This window comes from Polistes canadensis, unplaced genomic scaffold, assembly GCF_001313835.1.
Source record: "Polistes canadensis isolate GaletaPanama2010 unplaced genomic scaffold, ASM131383v1 scaffold_128, whole genome shotgun sequence".
NCBI lineage: Eukaryota > Metazoa > Arthropoda > Insecta > Hymenoptera > Vespidae > Polistes > Polistes canadensis.
Window position 1 is genome coordinate 99,090 of NW_014569675.1, and position 25,456 is coordinate 124,545.

Consider the following 25,456-nt stretch of genomic DNA (forward strand, 5'->3'; position numbering starts at 1 on the left):
GAAAAAAACCGTAAACCGAAAGAGGCAACAGGGTAGGAGAAAATGGGGTAGAACTTGAGATTGGAGTAGGAGTGGTAATTGGGGGGGAAGGGGGAAGGGGGGTAAACAATGGTGACGTAACTGTAGGAAGACGTACGATCTAGCGACAAGACAATAGCCCTCTTGTCTCTCTGTTTTCTCTTCGTGTCTCTCTCACTCTCCCATACTCTCTTTCTCTATCTCTCTCTCTCTCTCTCTTTCCTTGTTTCTCTTTTACTCTTTATATATTATCGGTCAACCCTTTCTCCTACTTTCTCGTTTCGTCGCTTCGCCAACGACCGAACAAAAGGATCCCCCCTTCGCACCCCTCCTCTCCCCCCGCCCTCCTCACCACGCGAATGGTCGCAAAACCATGAAAAAAAAATGTTCAAGTCGACATAGTGACCGCTTTGTTGCTTGTACGAAACTATTATTCCAAGTCATCCTAAAAGAATGAATTATCTCTTTATTTCTTTTTCATATAAATATGTACTGATAAATATATATATATATATATATATATATCTTTATTGTCAAAGAGAAAAGTTCTTATCTCGTTGAAATAAATTACAAATGTACAATTATAGAAGAAAAATGATGATGATAATAATAATAATAATAATAATAATAATTTCCTTGACTATTATTTATTACTTACAAACAAAGGTGCGCGGGATGATTGTGATAATAGTTAAAAACGTTTTCTTAATTATTTTTTTTATTTTTTATATTATTTTTTATCTTATTTATCTCTAGGTATATATTATTGGTACTATTAAAAAAATGTATTTCTTGTTTAATAACATTCGTAAAGAATAATTGTCGCGTGAGAGTATTGATTTAATTTTTTGTTCTTAACACAATCGTGTGAGAAATAATTATAATTTAGAAGAAACGAATGACAGTTCGCGTCGCATCGAATCGACCAATCGCTTCTACGTCCTTGTCCCAGATCGTCCATGTTACACACACACACACACACACACATCATTTATATATATGAGTATATATACACGCCTCTTCTTAAGGTGGACCGTCCAACTTTTCGTTTCAATCCTCGTTACTTCTCTCTTGCCAAGTAGAAATAGACCGGTGTGTAGCAACTGACTTGAAAAATCAACGTAAAGATGATGAATGTGCTATCAAATTGAGATGCATCCGTGTCTAATGAACTTTTAACCGATGAAAACTATAAACATTAATTATTCTATTTAAATTCTAACGCGAAGAAAATCAATCTCATTTATTATCTCTAATAATACGTAATAATGTAATATGAAATAATTATAATTCGTATTATATAATAATAATTTGTTAAATATTCTACTTGATAATGACAATAATTTGTCACAAATATATTATAAAAAAAAAAAAAAGAAAACAAAAAATGAAATTAATTTTTATCATATCATTATGAGAGATACATAATATCATCGTATAATTGAATTAAAAATGTTTTTCTATCCCTATAATGGAAAATTATAGTTAGATAATAATATTTCATATATTAATTTTTAATGTCTACTAATAATATATTAATTTAAAAGAAAAAAAAAAAGAACAAAATCTCATGAATTATTAAACAAATTCTATTACTTTCTAACGTATTATTATCGATGCATAAATCAATTTAATTCCTCGACATGAGTGTTTCTTTTTTCTTTTTTATTTGGAAAAGAACAATCCTTTTTATAAATAACATACGACGAGTAAAAGATACTAATTGCACTATTCAACTTCTTTCTTTCTCTATATCTATCTATCTATATCTCTGATATTAATCTTCAAGGACTTTTTAATAAAACTCGTATAGGATATTCTTGAAAAGACGAATCAACGTTATGGCTTGCGATGCGAGTAAAAGTTATTATTAGGCTACTGGATAGGAAAGCTGACGAAGTTCTTCTTCTTCTTCTTCTTCTTCTTCTTCTCTTGAACCTTCTTCTCTCTTTACCTCTCTACCCTATTTTCATTCAACACATCTACCACAACGTATACGAGAACTGACCACTCGGTGGATGATGCAAATACGTCGTACGTGCGTGCTTCGAAGCCTGTGATTAGCGAGTACCACGTGCGGCACGTTCGCAACATCAGGAGTGTTAAAAGCTTACTCGCTATCAATATTTATTTTGTTCAATTTTATCGAGATAATTAAATATTCTCCCCTCTTTTGTTTGTATCTTTTATTTTCTTTTCTTTTTCGTTTCAATCTTTCATTCGAAACCGAACGTGAATTTATTATTTTGATAAATTTTAATACAAAATTATATTTACCCATCAATCGAAATTATATTATTTGTACAATTTCTATAATTTAATTTCATTCATTCTAATATCAAATGAAATTTAAAATATACGCATTTTTCTTCTATTTTCTTTTTTTCTTTTAATTTCCAACATAAGTAAAAGAAATATTTTAATAACGGAATTAATAATCGTAACACTCGTATTAATAATATGTAATGAAAATCTAAATTGCGTTACATTAATTTAAGTAGAAAAAAAAAAAAAACTCGTCGATAAATTATAACGATTAACGCGAGTGTTATTCGCGTTCGAAATAATAAGGGAACATGTTTCTAGTTAGTATCCATCTAACGTAAGAATATCTTATAATCGTCTAACGGCATCTATTCTGGCGCCTTTAACCTGAAAGACAAAACGACTTAAGACTCTTATTATAGCAGCACGCGTTCTCAAAAGCCTAACTAAACGAATAACTCAAATGAGAAAGAAAGAAAGAAAATATAATAAGTAAGTAAGAAACAAAAAGGTAATAATGAAAAGAGAATAAGAAGATGCAATATTAGCTTACTTATTTCTACATAACTACGTAAATGCATATATACATGTATACATGAATGTATACATATATGTTCGCGAATGTAAGCATGTGGTCATATTGGTAAACGATGAATTATTAATTACAGCCTATTCATTTACACCGGCCGTGAACGGCAAGTACAAGCAACGTGTATATATTATATGTATATATATATATATATATACAACAGTACATAAGGCTTATATTCACTCGTTATATTCAATCGTTTCTCTGTACCAATTTGCGTGGATCTCGTTTTAAACGTAACCTATCTCGAAGTTAACACGGGGAAGTCTTGTAAACCGTCTGCTATTACACTCGAGGAAAATCAATATTATGGCAAAGATAAGATCATTCTATTTCTATCATTTCATTTATTTTCTAATTAGATCTACGGTATCTTGATTTAACACCTTTTTTCTTTTTTTTTTCTTTTCTAAATGCATAAAAAGGTCTATTACATATACTATATAGGATGCTTACAAATATTCTACCATATTTATACAGTAAATAGGATATACAACGTAATATATGATTCGTACGTAAATATTAAATGACTCTATTTATAAAAAAATAATATGCATATATACTATGTATCGAGTTGCGTGGTTAATTAGTAATATGAACATTTTTAACTTTTACGAATACTGTACGTTTCAAGCTTTTCATTGAAATAAGTATTAATTACAATTTTTAATTTAATAAATATATAAATATATATAATTTGGAATATTTCAAAATGTCAACACACGCAATAGATATATACGTATATGGATAGATAATAATTTCATAAAAGAGCTAATTTAGAATGATCTTAATTTAGACAATTGAAATGAGAAAAGATCTGTTTTTTATGATATCATCACCTGTCTCTATCTCTTTGTAATTTTTTGTATTCTCTCTCTCTCACTCTTTCTCTCTTTCTCTCTTTCTCTGTTAAACATAAAATGCGTAAGCACGGTAAATACGAACTTATGCGATTGGTGACGAAGACGAAGACGACGTAGGAAACCTGCTTATGTGGAGTGGAGAGTTGCCGTAGAAGGACCGACAACGGGAGGCCAATCGAATGACTGTAGTAGAGAGGGGTCTTTGCGAATGTGAATGTGAATGTGAATGTGAATGCCACTGATACTCGTTAAATTTACCTATACAAATATATACGCTCACGTATGTATGTGTCTATAAAGAGACAGTTACAATACATTCTCATATATTACTCGCGTATAAACGTATAACTGTATTACACACATTTTACTATAATATGTATTCGAAAGGATACTCTAAAGGAAAGCAAGTTAAATTAGTATTGGAAAGTAACTTCACATATACAAGTATAACCCTTCTCTTCTCTTTTTCATTTTTTCTTTTACTTTTATATATACAAGTCAAATATAATTGGATATAATTTAATTACCTATCATAATTGTTTTACAACTTAATCATTTATATATATTATACAGATTTATTTAATCAAAATTATTTGTTTTTTTCCTATATCTATATGTATTATATCTCTTCTTTTTCTTCTTCTTCTTCTTCTTCAACGTGATTTAATAAACAAACAAACAAGCAGAGTTTCTCGCGTAGGATTAGACAATGATGATGATCATGATGATGGTGACGAGATACAGCGGTAATATACCCCTGGAGTAAATGTATATGTGTCTGTTTGTATATATATGTATGTAGTAGTGGTGACAACACCATCGGACAGCATTTGCAACGAACAGTGCTGTTTCTGTGCTCCCGGTGAACGGAACGTGTCTCGTTTCCTCGCCTAACTTCACAGTCGTCATCGTCATCGTCATAGTCATCGTCATCATTCTGACGTCGTTTACGTGATTTGTGTTAACGTTTTCAATCATATCGATCATTAATCATTTTTACGAGAGATAGAAACAAACAAACGAAAGTGAATTAACCAGGATATTGCAAATCTTCCATTTTCAAAATCTTCCATATATATATATATAAATTTAAAGGTAATTTATTTCAATATATTTTGTATATATTATTTATTGAATTGTTTTTTTTATTTTTTGAATTGCGTGTGTGATTTATCATACCATCGTTTCCTTATTTGGTATCACGTAAAATCCTTGAATTCCTTTATTAAGAATTTCTCGTAGCTCAATCATTTTCTGACGCATAAAAAATAAAATAATATGATATCAAGTATTCGTTTGAAATAATATATTATCAGAGATTCTCTCTCTATATATATATATATATATTTGACGGCAAATAGTACGTGACTATTTGCAAGATTGGATCGCGAATTTATCGATAATGATTCGAATAAGTTGATTCTAATCAGAAATTTCACGTAAGCAATCTTCGTTTGCGATCCAATCGGTTAATTTTACTAAACTCAATACTTAAATCTACATTTTGATTTAATCGTTCGATTAAACGAATACCCTTTTATTCCAAATCTTTAATTGATCATAGACACGATCTATCAATAATAATAAAAACGAAAATAATTATTTCAAAAAAAGAAAAAAAAGTTACATACAAATCGCACTTTTTTTTTCCAAAAAAAGAGAATGTAACAATACGTAAAAAATTAAAAAGAAACGTCGAAATAATATTATAAATTCGACGAAAATCATTCGCGACGTGTGAATAATAAAAAGAGAAATAAACGAAAAGAAAGATCGATCGTAAATCATACGTTTGTTCCCCCCCCCCTTCCCGTTCCCACCATAACCCTCAAAATAAAAAAGAAATGAACGATACTGATCTCGAAGGTCGTGCAATAATAGTAAGAGAAATATATACGTGAATCGAGTAGTATAGGTATATATCGATAAACTGGTTCTGTTCGTCTTGATCCTCCTTCCCTTCTTCGTATCCTTAGGTGTAATTCAATATTGAATAATTATTAATAACAATATATATATAATAATAATAATTAACCAAATTATCGAATATCCCTTATTCTCTCTATCTTCTTCCAACCTCACGGGAAAAGAAATGAAAGGGATAGAATTAAAAAATAAAAAAAAAAATAAATATTAAAATTAATAATAATAATAATAAAGAGAAAAAAATACCACGCCCTAGTGTGTCTCTCGGTGTCGGTATTTTGTCATTGCCGGATAAGAACGGTGTATATTCTGTCTGGATCGGTGCCCACTTCCCATCGGCGTCTCATGAATCTCTATAAGGTCGACAAACGAGTAATTCGTTCGCGTTTCTCTTTTTCTTTATCTTTTTTTTAGTCTCTCTCTCTCTTTCTCTCTTTCTTTCTCTTTCTATCCATCTATATATTATATCTCTCATTCTCTTTCTCGTTTCGTACGTTCAATAAGCACCTTTCGCCCACTATATATCCCTCTTTTCTTATTTCTTATTTCTTCTTCTTCTCATCTCAAAAAAAGGAAGAAGAAGAAGAATAAAAAAAAAATGAAGAAGAAGACAGATAATAACGGACCGCCTTTCGTCGATGAATAGAAACCCTTCGCCGCCCTAAGCATGGAAAACTTTACTACCGAGCATGTAGGCGTGATCATTCGTTTCAACGTAAAGGACGAGGGGTTAACGTTGAAAGAACAAGAATAGAAAGAGAAAGAGAAAGAGAGAGAGAGAGAGAGAGAGACGAAGCAACTTCAAAGCGATGACGTTTCCACACCGGAATCTAATTACCATATTTACTTCGACGCGTAACACGGGTTAACATAGGCACCATAACGTTCCTATGTATATATATATGTATATATGTATATATATATTCTATACGGTTTAGGTTTCTCATATGCGTTTACTCTGTTCCTACTACCTCTCTATATTTCACAAATTAAGTTAAGTTTACGATATCGCGTGTGCACTCACGGACACACATCGAGGTATATGGATTATATACACTATCGGCTAAAAGTTTGTCATCATTGCTACGTAAATTCTAAGCAAGGATATTTATTGGATATGAATGGAGGGAATGTTTTTGAAATAACCGAGGATACATTTTTATATTTGTAAACGACAAAATTTACTAATGGTTATAATATGTTTTTACATTTTGTATTACCATTTTTTCTTTTTTTTGGCAAGGAACCAATATTTTCTTTCAAATTGATCAATTGCCTTTTTTTTATTAACGTTTTCAAAAATAATACATTTATTGATATTAATAAAATATAAGTATAAGTGATGCTCTATTTAAATTTCTATCGATATGATTTTATACGTGTTGTATTATTCATATGTAATGCAGTACAATGTTTATATTCATTATATTTGGTTTTAATGTTAATAATAATTATTACATATGAGAAAAGTAGTACTTGCAAACTTTTGACCGATAGTGTAAAATGATCAAATAATAGAAAATAGTACCAGTACGAAATACGAAATTGAAACAGTTGGTAAAATCGTGAAAAATCGTTCGTCACGCACATACACTTCTTACAGTCACGCGAATTTCTTCTTGATGAGGTTTCTAGTTTCTTTCTTGAAAAATTTTCTTACTTCATCTTATTACTTTTTATATCCCATAGGAAAAGTTTACAAACTGTATTCGTAGGGAACACGTTCTCGAGGTACTTCACTTTTCGAGATAGAAACGTAATAAAAACAGAAACATACATTCGTCAAGTGAATAAGTAATTATTATAAAAAGTAACTTCATCGTCGAATGTTGAGAAATATTATATTTGTTTGTACCGTTGTGTACACGTAACTAAAATTGTTCGCAATTGAATTGTTGATGTCTTTTCTATTAACATTTTATTTCATTCGTAAAATTTGTTTGATTGATCAAAAACGATAAAAACGTAACTCGAATTTTTAATAATATGAAAGGACATGAAACGATCTTTTGTTAAACAAACTTGTATTACAAAGACTTTCTCTTTTGCATCGATAAATTGATTGATTTCATTCTTATACTCGTGTTACCTATTACCCTGGAGCTTTGTATAACACCTACATAATTCATACTTTCCTTTACAGTCTGGAACTTATGTTTTCGTTAGATGAAAAATCCAAAGATTTGGTAAAAAGTTTAGTCACGTTAACGTATGATTTGCAGTAATAAATCTTCTTGCGATTCTTATGTGTTCTCTTTCCTCGTAACTGCATATCTATGAATGTATGCATGTATGCATGCATGCATCTATGTACGATCTGCAGTTATGGCATTATAATCGCAGCTGCAACGTGCACGTGTTAAATATACCAGCAGAATTATACTTCGAAGATCTGTCATGCTATATATGCAATACAGTATTTATCTGTTATCCTTTTGAGAATTATTACTGTGTAACTTTATCTCCCTAAGATCAGTTTTAGATTTCATCGAATTTCATTTTCAACGTTCAAATATCGAATTCGTCTAATTCGATCGAGAGTTAAAGAGAATATAACATAATTCAACTCCCCCTTTATATCATACTTTTGATTAAATCCCATTTGAATTTCATTTACAATATTTAAATATCCAATTCATTCTAATTCATCTGATTTTGAAATATTAAAAGATAAAATAATATAATTAAAATCCTCTCTCTCTCTCTTTCATATTTTAATTAAGTCTCTCTTTTTTTTTTTTTTTCATATGATCAAGCATTTTATATTATAATATAATACCTGTTCGGAAATAAATTTAATTAAATAATGACAACTTATGACGCATTCACAATTATTTTTTATTTTATATATGTATAGCTTTGTACGATTTATACAAGTGTTATTTTTTGACAAATTTCAATGTCACAATATCGAAATATCGTAAATAACATAATTCATATCGACCTTTTTAATATTTCGAATTAATCGTCTTTTTTTCTATGGTCAAGCATTTTTCTTAAAGGTATCTTTAACCCTAAGGCAAATTCAATGAAATGGTGGCAACTTACGACGCATATTCACAATTATTATCATACTTATATCGTGTATATTATACTTGGTTTAAAGTCACGTAATACCTCGAGGCAAAACTATCCGTTCTTCGAACGGTGCCGATGAGAATTCGTCTCGTTATATTTCCTCGAAAAAAATTTATTCTCGAGCTTCCCTTTAGGGCAAATATCCTTTGGGTTCTTCGAAAAAAATCACTGGGTGGTCTTCGAAATAAAGGAAGAAATAAAATATAAAGAAAAACAAATAAAGTATGAGAAAGTAACAGACCGTCATATATTCGCAATGATTTCCTTCATTTTATAACTAACCAATTTTCTACTTAAAACAATTTTTAACGAGTTCTTCTTCTTTTACATCCTAAAAAACTATTTTTACTTTTAATCGTTAGTCACTTATAACAACGTTTGGTCTTTTAACTATACAACGAACACGCATGCACACTCATTCACACACACGTGCACTCGTTGTATTTATACGATTTCAACTTTTTCTATTATTAAACGTCGTCTTTACTTTTCATAAATTTTGGATAATTCATCGACTAATATAACTTCGAAACAATTTAAAGAATCCAATAACTTTGAAAAAGAGAAAGACAACACGTGTAAAGAACGACGCTTTACTTATGAATAACGGGAAGAACTTCAACGTGAATTTTCAAACAATTTATGATCTCTCTCTCTTTCTCTCTTTCATTCTCTTTTCTGATAACTACTTTGACTACTCGATAACTTCTACACCAATATTATATGATATTCGAGCCACATTCAATTCTATCCTAAACACGAATTCCGACGATTCTGTTGTAACGATTGGATTCCGAACGATCAATGATTTGTCTTACCTGTTGTGTTAAGTCATTTTAACCACAAAACAAACTTTCGTAAGTTAAATTGAACCATCAATTCTGTTGTTCTTCTCAAAAAACAAAAATAAAAGAAACAAATCCTGCCGACCGTAAAATAATACCGAAGTAAGTAGTTGTAATTAAAAAATGATTAATATATTATAATAATACAAATTACGAAAGATATTTATGAATATACTTGGGGGTTCTCGATCCTTCGTTGAGATTATATGCAAAAATGAAAAAAAAAATACAAAGTAAGAAGAAGAAGAAGAAGAAAAAAGAACGGGCACTTACGTTTTACCAAATTTACGATACAATATCGTTAAAAAGCACGAGATTGATATGTTAAAAATTGTCTGGTTGACATACGAAGAGGGGAGTGGCAAAGGGGGGGGGGGCCCAGGGAAAAACGGGGAGATACCTTAAAAGGAGAAAAAATTCGAGTAGGGCGATTAATTGAAATTATGAGAAGAGAAACGGGTGCTTGCAAATGAAGCAGCTCAACGGGCTGATTGAATTTGTTATTCAAATTCGTTCGTATATGTAAATGAATATTGTGACCAAGTATATATATATATATATACATGTGCGTGTGTCTGTGTGTTTATAGGTGTATAGTAAATGGTACTTCTTATCTTGCATTCAATCGACATCGAAAAAGAAAGAAATGCAAATTTTTGTTTTTTATACTTTTCCTGACGAGGTGTAGACAATGAGGATAATAAATGAAAACATAATAATAATAATTCAGAATTATTTTTTCATTTATTACCAATAGACATTTATTTCGAATAGTATAATCTCGGGGTGGGGGAAGGGGGGGGGAAAGATTCAATAAGGTATTTAAAAATATTTCCAAAAGAAAGGAAAGAAAGAAAGATAAACGAACAAAATCGTAAAGCTGAAAATATTATAATATAATACGGGGGATCTTTTCGTAGATGGTTTTTTTTTCTTTTCTTTTTTTTGTTTTTTTTAAACGATTCTTCTCTCTCTCTCTCTTTCGTAAGAAATTTTACTAAAAGGCAAAAGGAAAAAAAAAAGAAAAAGAGGAACTTATTCTCAGACTGAATTTCTTTTCAACATTCTGCGTTCGCTAATGGTTTAGCAAACGTCTACTACTACTACTATTACTACTACTACTACCACTACTACTGCTACTACTATTACAAGAATTTCAATATACTTATGGTTTACACATTTTAAAAACCATTTTACCAAGTCGATGAGAACTACAGTACTTGCCTAGCACTTTACTCACTATAACTTGCCTCTTTCTGATAATATATTTCTTTCTCTCTCTCTCTCTCTCTCTCTCTCTCTCGCACAAACGCACACACATACCTCGTTTTCTCTCACTCTTTCTCTCTTGTTCTTTGCTCCTTTCTTCGTCTTTTTATTTATATTACTTTTTGTTAGATTCATTTGCTCCTTTTATTCTTGCATACCGTTTTGGATATTGCATCGCGTATCTAACAAGCCGGTTCTCTTTCAACGTGAGAGAAATACGAGCCGAAGTCGTGGTGCCACTCTAATTACAGACCACGTTGAAAATATGAAAATTAAAACGTGATCCAACAACGATGATACCAGCCTCTCGAATAAAACGTTCCCTACGTATGTACCTATATATATATATATATATATGTGTGTATAGAAGTACGTATGATTTTTTTTCCCCCATCTTCCTTCATCATGGAGGAAGAAGAAACTTGCGGTTGGAGATAATTCGAGAACGCGTGTTACATCTTTTTACCAAACGAACGATGTACACGCGTTAATCCTTTCTGACATTCGTCAGTGAAAATGACCATAATTATCTTAATGTCTTGTAAGAACTCGTGACTCGAATACCACCACCTACTCGATCGAATAATTATTTTTTCTTCTTTTTCTTCCTTGTATGTATTCTTTTTTCTTTCTTTTCTCTCTTATTCTCCATTTTCACGCGATAACATAATTTCTTATATTACGTCGATTAATAAAATATCAATGAATCAATTGTTGAAAGATTATTATAGTACTTATATGACGATGAAATTGGAATACAGACAAAATTCAATGTGGAATAAATATTTATACATATATAAACAAAAGAAGAATAATTTCAATATAATCATATTACACGTAATATAATAATTTATTACAAATTATAAATTTCATGAATTATATAACATATATATATATATATATATTCTTTTATATTTGTAATAAAAAAAGTAATAAATAAATGTGTTTCTCTCGTCGCGAATAATTTTAGCGTATACAAAAAGAAAATCTCTTAAAGTATGGATAAACCTAGGATCAAATGAACCTCGAATGGAATTCAAAGGGTTAGAATAAAGAAAGTAAACTGTCTTGTTGAAAACTCGTGCGACGTGTGACCGGTCGGTACGATAAGAATCTTCTCATAGAATCAACGAGAATCTAATGTCAAGTAAAGGGTAATATACGATAGCTTAGAGAAAACAAATGGACCCATGGAAAGCTGAGGATCAAGCGAACTTTAAATAAATAGAAAGGGAAACATAAATAAAAAGATAGAATTTACTTTAAAGAAAGGATTTTCTTCGTCGTTGACAAGGATCGTCTATTTCTTCGCGAAATCCCCGTTTTGGATGGAAATTCTTTTAGCTAGGTATCATTTTTCTTTTCTTCTTCTTTATCATCATCTTATTCTTTTTCTATTGAAAAGCGTGCCGAGAGAGAAAATAACTTACCACAATAATTACGTCACAAGAATGCGCCTGAATTACTTCATGGTGACATAATACGCAGATTAACTCTTAAATTGGTCTAACTGTTAATAAAATAAAAGACACGATACACTGTCGAAGAAAATAATTCCCCGTTTCTCTTCTCTCTAAATAAGTTTCTTTATTTTATATATTCTCGATCGCTAGAAAGTAAATATTTATTTAAGTGCATATGTACATCGGTCAACGATTTATGCACAATCATTCTATTTTAACGAGCATCACGATCTCCTAGAAACCAATTGATCGTTCTTATATTTCTTAACTTTTCGTTATATCATTCTAAACTATTAACAATTCAAAAACGTATTATCACTGTATATAAACTATACGAGCAATAATATTATTCGAGATAGATCTATAATATATATTATTATATATTATTATAATAGAATAAATAATTATTAAATATATGCATTATAATATATCAAATGACAGTTTGTTAATATTTCACCATGGAATCATTTTACATTTCATTCATAATTTCGATATTAAGATAACAATAATTCAATTTTATAAAGTGAATCTGTGTTCATGCATAGTTTAATATTATATATATTTTGTTATATAATATATAAAAAATAAATGATTCTTGAAGATACAAATACGACTATTTTCCAGAAGGCCGGGAGACACCGTTGTCACCACCACCACCATCGAGTTCTTCCGTTCAAACATCACCACGTGGGTTAGGTTACACCTGCGGACCTATAGATGGATCCTTGTACGCGGTGGTACACCAGGGTGCTGCAGGTGGTGCTCGCGGTTCACCACTGACAGTTTCCATGGACAGCGGTATCAGCAGTGCACCACCTCAAAGACCAAGTCCACCTGAACACGAGCCGGATAATCAGGCTCACGGTGATCTTGATAAACTTCTTCACGATATGATGCTAACCGTTGAGGTAAGTTTACATATATACATATATATATATCTATACATGTATCTTTGGAATATTGTATACGATTTGTAATACGATATTTAAGATATCATCCGGTATATTCACGTTGATGAATTTTTTAGTCCATGCCAGATCCTCCGATCCAGGAGGATTATTCACGAACGGATAGAAACGATAAGATTTACGTACAAGAAAATCGAAGTTACAGTAGTAACACGAACAGTAGTCACGGGGGTGCATCTACTTATTCGACTTTGAAGGATTCCTATAGAAGTTACAGCGCCGCCAAAGAATCAAGTCCACCATACAACTCTAGCAGCAGTTATAGCACCCTCAAAAATGAATATAGAGATAGTCCGATAAAAACTAATGAACATCGTCGGGATGATTACGAGTATCGTGTATCACCCGATAGAAAATTATCCGAATCTTCTATAGACATTTATAATAGAAAACAACACGTCGAATCATTTTCCCCATCTGGCAACATAGATTTCATCGACGAAGACATTCCTTATCACGCTAGACAAACGAGCCAACCATTTTCTTACGGTGCAACAACCGATATGATAAAACATCAAAAATTGTCATCCCCATCGCTCGTTAGAAAAGCATCTGTACGTGGTACAGCACCTATGGTAGATTTCGACGACATACTTGGTGACGTTAATTCGAGACGACCCATCAGCCCGTTAAGCCCAAACACACCTGACCCACCACCAGAATTTGCCAATGGTCCTGTCAAAACAACTACGACAACTACGACTACGACGACTCAGGATCACGTGGACGGGTAAGAATAAAATGATTTTTAAAATTCTATACTTCGAAAATATAGGTTTCCATTTATTATTTATTTATACTCTCTCTCTCTTTATCATTCTCTCATATCTATCTTCCATTTATTTTTCACATAACTTCGTACGATATATACATATAGTTAAAATATATTAGGATAGAATATACAAGAGCTGTTGTTGAATTTTTGTAAAAAGAAAATTTGTATCGGAAGCTCTCCAAATCCGAAAAGGGAAATAGTATAAATAAATAAAATAATAAATAAAATAATATACAATATATATATCACTCGGAGGTGGTCCTTTTAGCTTTTAACGAAATACATCGGAGATTAGGCTTGATTTGTTTCGTGGAAAAAGCTTGATGAAAAAAAAAAAGAAAGAAAGAAATAGAAAAGAAAGAAAAAGTTAGCGAATCTAACATCAGTTGGGAAGGTAGTTTCTCTGAGACAACGGGTCGACAACGTGCGTGTCGCAATACATCCTCCGAAACGGGCACCGCAAAAGATCCCGCGAATGAGGAAGAGGCGGAGGGGAATTGTAGGAGAAAGAAATAGAGAAAGAGAGAGAGAGGGAGAAAGAGAAATAAGAGAGTGGTAGAGAGAAGCAAGGAGAAAGGTTCCGTGAGTACTCGGCGAGACACAATTAATAAATTGTCTACCCATACTCGTAGACCCCATGGTTACGGCACTTCTCCTCGTATTTCTACCAGGAATGGTAAATGCGGTCGTTTTGAGTCATTGCCGTTTGTAAAATGCACGGCTCCGAGATAGGAAAAAAAAACTAAACGCGTTTTTTTTTTTTTTTTTTATTTTGAAATGCTACAAACACTTACGGAATAAAAAACGAAATAAGCGAACCTCCTTTTTTATCTCTTTTTTTTTTTCTTCTTCTTTTTCTTTTCATCGATAAATCTTATAAAACAACGATGACTCCGGTTGATTATTGTTATTATTCATTTACTTTTTTTTTATTGTTAGCTAGAAGATTTTTTACTGGTAAACCAAAGAAAGAAAAACGTACTCGCAAATTTGATTATATATTATATTATATCTGTGACGTAAAAAATATTAAAATTAATATTATTCGAAACGATTACGAATTTTTCGAAGAAATATGCTCTCCTTCGTTAAAATTAAATCCCGGAATTAATTAATCCTTAATTAATATCTATATATAAAAGAATAAATATATATATATATATAATGTGAGATATATATAATAAATATTATATAAGGATATATATAATAATATCCTTTTTTATATTCTACCCACGTGTAAAATATATTTCGAGTTAAATATATCCCATATAGCTATTAACGTATCATATAATATCTAAAAGTCTTTGACACACACAACTAATAAACATGATTAATTTATTATAATGCTTAGAGAAACTAAGTATTTTTTTTTTTTACAGAAAAAACGTAGGCGAATGTTACGATCGTGTTAAAATTCATAGTTCGAGGAAAATCGAGAGACAGGAAAAGAAGGATCGTTAGGTAAACCATTGAGTATGGAAAATGGTAGGAGGAGGGGGTAGGAAGGGGATCCTATTTTATACAAGGCGCGTGTTAAACGCAAAACCGTGAAAATAAACGGCTTCTCTTTTCTCTTCTCGTCTTTTGGTGCGTTGGTGGTTTCCTTTCATGAAGGTGGATGGATGATGGGCGGGGGGAGGAGGGGGAGGAGGGGACATATACGTATACGTCAAGTTTGCTTTCTTCAATCTTTTCGTGGCTGCTTGTTCACTCGGTTAACTTTATTCGTAAGCAAGTCATGAGAAAAGCCACCGCGAAAGTCTCCTCTTATGTTGTTATAGTCTTCACTCGATCGTGTCCTGGGTATTTACAAAGAGCGGGTTTGACTGGTGCGTCGGTGGAGAGAAACGGTTACGACGTTTATGGTAGAGAAGACCGACAGACGTTTGGCAGGTCTACTTTCGAAGCAACTAAAAGAACTTATTTTCTCGTGTATACTCGACGAACCTTATTCAAGTTTTGCGTCCTCGTTATTCTGTACTGTCGACGTTCAATGTTAATCCCGTTTCGTATTCCCGTCCACGAAATTACTTTATATCATTTCGTTCTCGTTACGATTTCATTAAACGAAACAATAGACTTTTTGTTATACGCGTTTTCTTATTTTTTTTTAATTTTTTTTTAATTTGAACTTACTTCGAACGAAATATTTCTAATAGAGTTTAAAAGTCTAGAAAAATGTTCTTATCGATGAGGAATTGTAATGATAATAATCATATTTAGCGATGATACAAAGTTTCGATTTTATTTCTTCAATTTTGTTATAATTGTGCAATTAAAAAAAGAATGAATTGACAAAATTTACGTTTTTCTTGTTTTGTAATGTAATTGATCGTTAACAAAACGTTGATCTTTCGATTCAAGATCGAGGATTGATGATAATAATAATTATTTGTAGAGAATATTTTGGCAAAGAGAAATGAAATGTTTCAAATTTAATTGAGATGAAGAAACATTTCCACGGTAGTGTGTGTTTCAGTTAGTCAAGGAATTCGTTACCGATACGGAATAACGATAATACAAAGAGATATACTATTTTAAGTTTCTCCTCTGTGTCTTATATAATTGTAAATATAGTACAGGCGAGACGTTTTAAATCGAGCGAGAAGTAGTAAAATCTTCAAGCCTTGTTCTTGCTCTTTCTCTCTCTCTTTCTCTCTTTCTCGTACCATCATCTTTCAACATATTTTAACTTTTTCTTTCGACTAGTTTCCAGTCAGTTCCCGTTATAGATCCCATTCCAATGGTAGTAGTACATAGACACCCATACGTATATCTTATTTTTTAAACTTTTCTTCTCTTTCATAACTATGTAAACCAAAAAAGGTACGATACTCGGATACGGAAATCGTTTAAACAGAAAATAGAGGTGTACACAAAAGCAGCGCCCCGGCTGCGTTCACGAAGTCTCTTATAATATTCTTCTAAAGCACGCGAACTTCCGTCATTCTTTCTGCTCCAATAAAGTTTCCATTCTCTTTTATATTTTTCTTCCTTTATATATGGATAAAACTTTTACCTCTTACGATAAATTACTTTGCATTTCTTTTCACTTTCTTATATATATATATATATTGTAATTAAATTTTCTTTCATACATATACATGAATGGTAACACTGACGAACGGTCAAAAATGATTAATTTTGCAGTGACGAAACGTTGGGAAAATATTTCTTCTAAAACTTTGATAATTCTTGTCAATAATGTATTTTTGTTTTTTCTTTTCTTTTCTTTTTCGTTTTGACTCCTTCAGAACTTTTTCATATCAGATGATGAAATATTTCAAGTCGTTTTTATTGCTCGAAAAAAAAAAGTTGATAATATGATAATCCCGGTTCAAAAAATTATATTATAACTTACGATAGAAAAAAAAAAAAAGAAAAAAAAGAAAAAAGGACAATAGTTATATAATTAAAAAATAAATTAGCGTATTTGTCTTGTTCGTTGAAAAGAAAGAAAAAGAAAAGTAATTTTACTTCTACCCGCTTAAAGATACGATACATTTGACAATGGGTAACCGTTAGTTCTTTGTGATAAAAATAAATAGAAAAAAAAAAATCTATACTAAAAATGTATGCATCTTTGAAACATAGTTATCGGATGCATCGAACTGTAACGTGACTTACACTGATTACCTTCTCTACATTCTCTCTATTCACCGTTACTTCCGATATGATCATCGGTCTATCTCATTGTTCATTGTGCTACTCAATTTCAAGAACAAATATGGAAGTAAACGCGATAAAAGATTTTCTTTCAAGCCAAACCCTATTTAATTGTAATAAACCAACTAACAACAAAACATTTTCAAAATTATTAACGTAGTATAACTGTTTAAAAAAAAAAAAGTAGAATGAAAAAAAAAAACATAATTTTGATTTTATCTTAACGATAGATTATCATGGCTGAGGCAACAACAATTGAAACTTGCTGCGAGGAGGGACGAAAAAAGTCCTAAAACAATATGGCGACAGGAAACTGGGAATCGTGTTATCGGAGAACTTCGAAGTTATCAAAGGGGAAGATTAAGACAGGACGGTTATGCGAGTGATTCTGCAGTACTCGACGATGACGACGATACTTGGATACCAAGTTCCATTATGAATCAAGTAAGTTCTTGTTATATATATATATGAGCCGTTTATTTTGAAAGTGACATAAGTCACTTTTTCAAAAAAACCGAGTTAATGACAACACTAATTACAACTGAATGGTATCTTTTCATTTTCAATTAAAAAAAAAAAAAAAAAAATAAAGTGACTTATGCCACTTTCAAAATAAACGGCTCATATATATACGAGTTTCGTTAAACTAAATTTATATTAATGCCATTCCATAGTATATTAGAATTATAGTTAGATTAAAATAGTTTCGTTTATTTTGCTATTTTTGATTTTCTTTATAAACCAGACCCAATCGAAAACGACTCCTTATACCTCAGCACCAGCGAGTCCTTTGCTTCCGCAAAGATCGAGTAGTCGTAAGTACAATGGCAGCAGCAGCGCTAGTAACGCCCTTCTCGGCAGACCAAGGGCCGAAAGCATGAACGAACGACCATTCGTCTCTGTGAAGAGAGCTTACGAGTATCGAAAGTACAGCGACGGTCAGGTGAGAATTTGCTTCGATCATTTGCTACCCTTTCATATATTTTTTATATTTTTTTTTATATTTATTGTTTATCGTTTGGTTTTGTATTTTTTATTTTTCATTTTTTAAATATTTAAATATATCATATTTTGATCGGTGTTAAATTCATCCTGCACGTTCTCTCGTAATCGTTTATCCCAAATTTCTTTTTTCTTTTTTACTTTTTATTTTATTTTATTTATAATATATCATTATTCGATCGATTAAATATTCCATCGTGCACGTTAACGAAATAATGTAATTCCGTAAATTACGATAGTTGAGACAACATAATATATATGTACGTCGGCACGATATAGATTGCACTTTAGATGAAATTTATATGATATAGAGTAAGAGGAATGCACCGTTTAGATATTTATAGATACATTTATACATACAAAACGGTTCGTTTGAACAAAAAGCCAATTTTTCTATTTTATTAATAATGCTTTTTTAGCTTAGATTTTGAATTAGAAATTTTAATGAGAGATCAATTTACATCGCGATGAATACAATATTACAGCTAGCTAGGCTGCGATTAAGAAATCCGCTTTAGATAAAAAGCCTCCCCTTATTTCTGTTGCACTCTACCTCCGATATTGTATACTTACACGTACAAATAATTCATTACGAATAATAATATTCATAATAATAATAATAATAATAATAATAGTCTCATTACACAATATCATAATATATAATAATAAAAGATAATTATTTACTTTATCTAAGCAAAATGCAAATGTGTGCGATAGAACGGGATAATAATGATAGAACACTAGTTTCCTAGCATGAAGCGCTTGGCTTGCTTTCCAGAGCCCTCCGTCATCCCCCCGCGCAGTATTTGCAGCCGATCCACCCTTAAGCACAGGAATGCAACGTCGATCGAGTAGTCCGGTCAACTTGGATAAACAACAGCCACCTCGTCCGGAATCTAGAAGCGATAGTTTTGCACGTGCCGATGCATTTTTGCGCGAACATAGACAACAACAACAACAACAACAACAATACCTACAGCAACAACAACAGCAGAACAACGGGATGAATACGGAAAATGGTCACGAATTAAGCAAACGAACAACTCTTGAGAAAAATTTTGCTACTTTGGCTAGACCATCCAGACCAGAGTCAAGAAATCGCATAACAACAACAACAACAACGTATCAAAATTATTCAAGAAATTATAACAATGCAACAACCAACGATAGAAGCAATGGCAACGGACAACAAAACGAAGGAGGACTTTTAGCAGTAGTAGATCAACAAACATCTTCACCTCCCACTCAAGGAGATCCTCTCGTGAGCCTAATTCGATCATTGGCTGAGATATCACCCAATCGCTCACCCTCATCCACTTCCGCGACTAACAAGATCGAGAACCACGATCATGGCACTACTATAGATGCAACTACCGCGACAACGGTCACCAACAACGTCGCTAGCATTGCCACTAATTGTTCCCCTAACCAGTCGCCAAAAGCATGGCAGAATTGTACACAGGTTTGTCATCACACGCGCACACGCATACGCACACGCACACGCACATACATTATCATTCGTAACACGCGAGTTATATGCTTGATGGACTACTACAATGGAATACTACATCTCTTAGAAATGAACGAATATATTCACAGACACAGGACACACTTAAACACGGTGTGCTGCTGGATTGTCCTTCTTTCGATGATAAGAATTATCCATATATCTATTTTCCCAATCATGATGACATCCATCAGATGCAACTCACGTAATGCAACTTTTGATTAGAAATCTCATTAGCGTCTGTTTGTTTGCTAACTCCAAGCCGACTTGGAAAATGCATTGCTTACCCTGGTACCGCATATAAAACTTAGATTATAAATATATATATATATATATATATATATATATATATACATACATATTATATATATATATATTTAACATATATAATCAAAATAATATAAGTATATTTATTCGAATGTTAACAGCACAAACATGTATTTAACGTTGAACAAGTTCAATCTATATACATATATATATATATTATTTTTCTTTGTTTCTTCTCTTGACATAGAAAGAGAGGGGAAGACGACATGAGCGGTAAGATGATCGTTCTTATATTTTTTGTTTGTTTAGTCCCACAATGACTCGGCATCATCGTGGACCGAGAGGAGCGTCAGTCCCGGAAGTACAGTTGGTGTTTCAAGACCGCAAACACCTGCATTCCCTGTACATCCACGTACTCCTTACGTTAATAACGCATCGCCAACTGTAACATTTGCTTCCGATCGGGGCTATGTTATGTCCAACAATAGTTATAACATTAACAACAATAATAATAATATGACTGGAATCGAAGCTACCGGCGGTGGGAATGGTAACAACAACAACTTAGGAAATTATAATGCCGAAAGAACGGTTTACATTGAGGAGCGGAGGGAAGTCTCTAAGGAAACGGGACTTCCACCCAAGAGTCCGACAACACAGCGGTAAGCATATTATAAATTATTCTTCTTCTTTTTCTCTTTTTGTTTTATTTTATATTTTATTTTATTTAATATAATAATATATATTGATTTCAAACATTGTAGGATAGATTAAACGTTATAGGATATAATAAGCTAACCTATAAAATAAATCAAATATATTTGTTTTGCTTCAATTATTAAACTGTGGCAAAACTATCGATCAAATTTAATCAAATAGGATATATTACTATATTACTAGCTCTAACGGATATTAAATTAAATGTATATTCATTTAATATAAATTTATATCATCGTGTATAGTGTCTTCCCTGTTTTATAAAGATTCAAGATGTCCGCTTCATTTCCATATCGTACAACAGACGGCCATTAATTCCAGGATTTCGTTGATTAATCGTGTTAATAAATAATCTCTGAAAAAAAGAAAAAAACTAAAAAGATAACGTTTTAAAATGTATCTATTATCTCTCATCCATAAGAACAACGATGATGAAGAAATAATATTCGTTATTCTAGACGCTTGAGTTTCCCGGCAAGCGGGCCGCTTAAACAAATGCATAACAAACGATGGCCGCTCACTAACCAATCGGCGTCGTTCGACTATAGGTAATATATATTACGAAAGTATGTGATACGTTTGAAGATCGTTGATTAATGAAATCATCGAGAGTGGATACCATGAATAACAATATAATCGTTATTGGTGTGTCGATTGTGTGCCGATCATCAAGATACACTTCCATTTTATTTTTCTTTTTCTTTTTATTATTTCTTTTTATTCCTGTGATATTACTAAACCAATTATGTGTTAGTGCACACTACTAACTATCTCAACTGCGTTACATATTATTAACATGTATATTTATATACAAATTTGTTACTGCACGGTCAATCGCGAATTAAAGTACGTTTATGTAACGGGTGAGACATTTAAAACACATCCTTGTATATTTAAAAAGAAAAAAGAATTTCTTGTCATCTACGTGTCCACCACATAGAAAAAAGAAGATACCAATTAACAAAGAATTATGACATTATTGAAACGAAATAATTCTCGTCCGAAACATTTGTTTCTATCATTAATAACAATCGTGTTATTCCAAATGTTCTGTTTTAAATATCTTACTCGGTATATATAATAATAATTTAATATCAACGAGCAATGAATATTAATGAATTATAGGAAAAATAAACAACACGATCGTGACTTAACTTCCATGAGAAATATATATTATACATATACATATACATAATATATAAATATATACCATCCAATGCACACAAAAAAAGAACGATCTGTACGATGACTTAACACCGTGTTAATATAATTTATTATTGCACACAAGTTTCTTACGAGTTATTGCACTTTTCGCGAAACTAACGTAAGCTCGAAATGTTCTGCATCGTGATTTAGCACAGCATTCTCTTCTAATGCAAGTCAGCAACGTGTGTATAGTGAATTAGAAAACATTGCAAAAGGACAAAGTCAAAACATCGTTTCTCTGATCCTTTTTATTCTCACAAACATCGATCTTATATGTGTATTACTTTCTTCTTCTTCTTCTTATTCTTCTTCTACTTCTTCTTCTTCTTCTTCTTCTTCTTCTTATTCTCGTTATGTGCACTCTCTTTCGCACACTTACACATACATATAGAGATATATACATTTCCTCTTCATCCATCTTTTAATACCATCTGCTTACTCACTGTCGTTGATCTTCTACGAATCTCTTTATCGTTCTACATAATGTACAAACACTTTCAACGTTCATCACGATGCAATATCGTTCCTTCTGCACGAGTTATGTGATATATACATACACACACATATATATATATATATATACCATTGGCTTGAGCACGAATGTATCGAAGAGTTTAATACCATGATGTATTCATTTTCTAAATAAAAATAATGCTTTTTCATTTCAGCAAGGACCGACCTGTTTCTCCGATAAGCGAATCTGCTATTTCACAGGCTCAGGCTATTTCGCATAACCCTGGAACACCTACTCATGTTGAATTTGCTCAAAGTCCGAAGGTAATTTATTAATTAATAATATATTTATTTGTGCATATCGAATTGTAATGTACGTAACTATGTTATACATCAATTAACGTATTACGAAAAGTACAAAACAAATAAGATAAATTAACAAATAACTGACCATATATCAATAGTCAGCAATTTTTTAGGAAAACGAGAAAAAGAAGATTTTCGAAGGTAATAATCTTTTTAAAAAAAAAAAAGAACATGATAAATATGTTGTACCATCTATCTCAACTACATTAATTTTTTTAAAATGATTACATTTAAAAGCCTTATTTTTCACGTTTTCCTGAAAAATGTCTAACTACTCATATGGAAACACTACTGACGTGACATTTATCATATTTATTGGTTGGCTTGATAAAACCAAGTTGTAAATATAATATAAAAATGAAACACGAGAAAAGAAAAAAAAAAGAAAACAACCCACATGTGGTTTATTACTGATGCCATTGCCATAGATGTACGATGATTACTGTCACATGTCGGACTAATATAAAATATACATCTGTTCGTTCTCAGAGTGCTACGTCCTACACATCTATCAACAGTGGTGGTCAATCATCTCCGCAAGTACAGTATTACGGATCAAGACGTTCGAGTATTCATTCGAACAGTGAACCTCAAGAAGTTGCTGATGTTAATGTTAAATTCGTACGAGATACCAGCAGGATCTGGTACAAACCTAATATATCACGAGAACAAGGTATACATTTAAATATTTTTCATTTATTCATTTATACATTTATTCGATTCAACTTTATCACAATTTATTAATATTCATTATTGTTCTTTTTCTTTTTTAGCAATCTCTATGCTGAAGGATGCAACACCCGGTACATTCGTAGTAAGAGACAGCAATTCTTTCCCAGGTGCGTTTGGTTTAGCATTGAAAGTAGCAACACCACCACCTGGTGCACCTAGTAGTCCTAGAGATCCATCAAGCGAACTCGTCAGGCATTTCTTGATCGAGCCAACGTCACGTGGAGTCAGATTAAAGGGATGCGCAAACGAACCAGTTTTTAGTTCTTTGTCAGCGCTAGTTTATCAACACAGCTTGATGGCTATGGCTTTACCGTGCCAACTCTTGCTACCTGAACCAGAAGCTGCTGCTAGAGCTTTGGATTCACCTGCTACGAATAGTGCTCAACAACTTCTTGCTCAAGGAGCTGGTTAGTAATAACTATTTTTTTCATATAACAACTTTATTTTTATTTATTATAATATATTAATCGTACATCACACACAAAATTTTGAATACAATTATATATTATATATAAATTGTCATCAAATTTATTATTCATTTGTCGTCGTTAAACTTGAATTATTATTAACCAAAGTTATTTCAAATAGAACAAAAATTAAGTATCAATTAAATATTTTAATATAAACAACAATTTTCTTAACTCTAAAAGTGAAGTTTTTCTTTTTGATATACATAAATTTAATATTTAAAATATTTTACATATACATATATTTTATTTTTTGATTATTTTTTAACATGAGTAGGAGGTGTGAAGAGAGAAAGGAATAATAATTAATAATATTTGATATATTTTTTCAGCATGCAACGTTCTTTATCTTTTCACCGTCGATACGGAATCCTTGACCGGACCTCAAGCAATCAAGAAAGCTATAAGCACATTATTCGAACAAAAACCATTACCAAGTGCAACCATCGTACATTTCAAGGTCTCGACTCAAGGTATAACCTTGACGGACAACGCAAGAAAATTATTCTTTCGTAGGCATTATCCTACGAACAATATCAGTTATTGTGGTCTAGATACTGAAGAACGTACTTGGGATTTCGCTGGTGAAGATGCTGGACGACCACTAAGCGCACAGTTAGTGTCAATTTTTCTTCTTTTTTTTTTTACATTCTTTATCCAAAAAAATATTGAGAAATTTATTTCATCGATTGAATACAATCATCTTCTTCTTATTATTATTATTTTTTTCTAGCCGTTGTTTCGGATTCGTAGCAAGAAAACCAGCTCACAAATCAGACAATCAGTGTCACGTATTCGCCGAACTGGAACCGGAACAACCAGCAACGGCCATCGTTAATTTCGTCAATAAAGTCATGATGGGCAACTCGATCGCTAAAGCTAATATCGTATAAATTAATCTTTTATCTCTTCGTTTTTAATTAATTGCGTACATTCGTTCGATTTAATCGATATAAATATATATATATATATATATATATATATTTTAAAAATTAATAACAGGTCGTAACATCA

At 31.7% G+C, this 25,456-nt stretch overlaps 1 protein-coding gene across 11 annotated transcripts in view; it reads left to right on the forward strand.

Moving 5' to 3' along the window:
- The window catches only part of LOC106788154 (tensin-1), a 112,674-nt gene extending 87,276 nt beyond the window's left edge, over positions 1–25,398 (forward strand). For 6 of the 11 annotated variants that reach the window (XM_014751156.1, XM_014751160.1, XM_014751162.1 and 3 more), the window contains 11 exons: positions 12,941–13,224; positions 13,344–14,014; positions 17,956–18,169; positions 18,471–18,668; positions 19,506–20,189; positions 20,811–21,163; positions 23,093–23,201; positions 23,733–23,916; positions 24,017–24,382; positions 24,775–25,057; positions 25,176–25,398. In XM_014751156.1, the coding sequence (XP_014606642.1) occupies positions 12,941–13,224; positions 13,344–14,014; positions 17,956–18,169; positions 18,471–18,668; positions 19,506–20,189; positions 20,811–21,163; positions 23,093–23,201; positions 23,733–23,916; positions 24,017–24,382; positions 24,775–25,057; positions 25,176–25,335 (3,506 nt within the window). In that variant the 3' untranslated portion in view covers positions 25,336–25,398. Of the gene's footprint in view, positions 1–12,940; positions 13,225–13,343; positions 14,015–17,955; positions 18,170–18,470; positions 18,669–19,505; positions 20,190–20,810; positions 21,164–21,676; positions 21,767–23,092; positions 23,202–23,732; positions 23,917–24,016; positions 24,383–24,774; positions 25,058–25,175 lie in introns of all 11 variants that reach the window. The other 5 variants (XM_014751155.1, XM_014751158.1, XM_014751165.1 and 2 more) reach the window with 5 other exon arrangements.
- Positions 25,399–25,456: the final 58 nt, after the last annotated feature.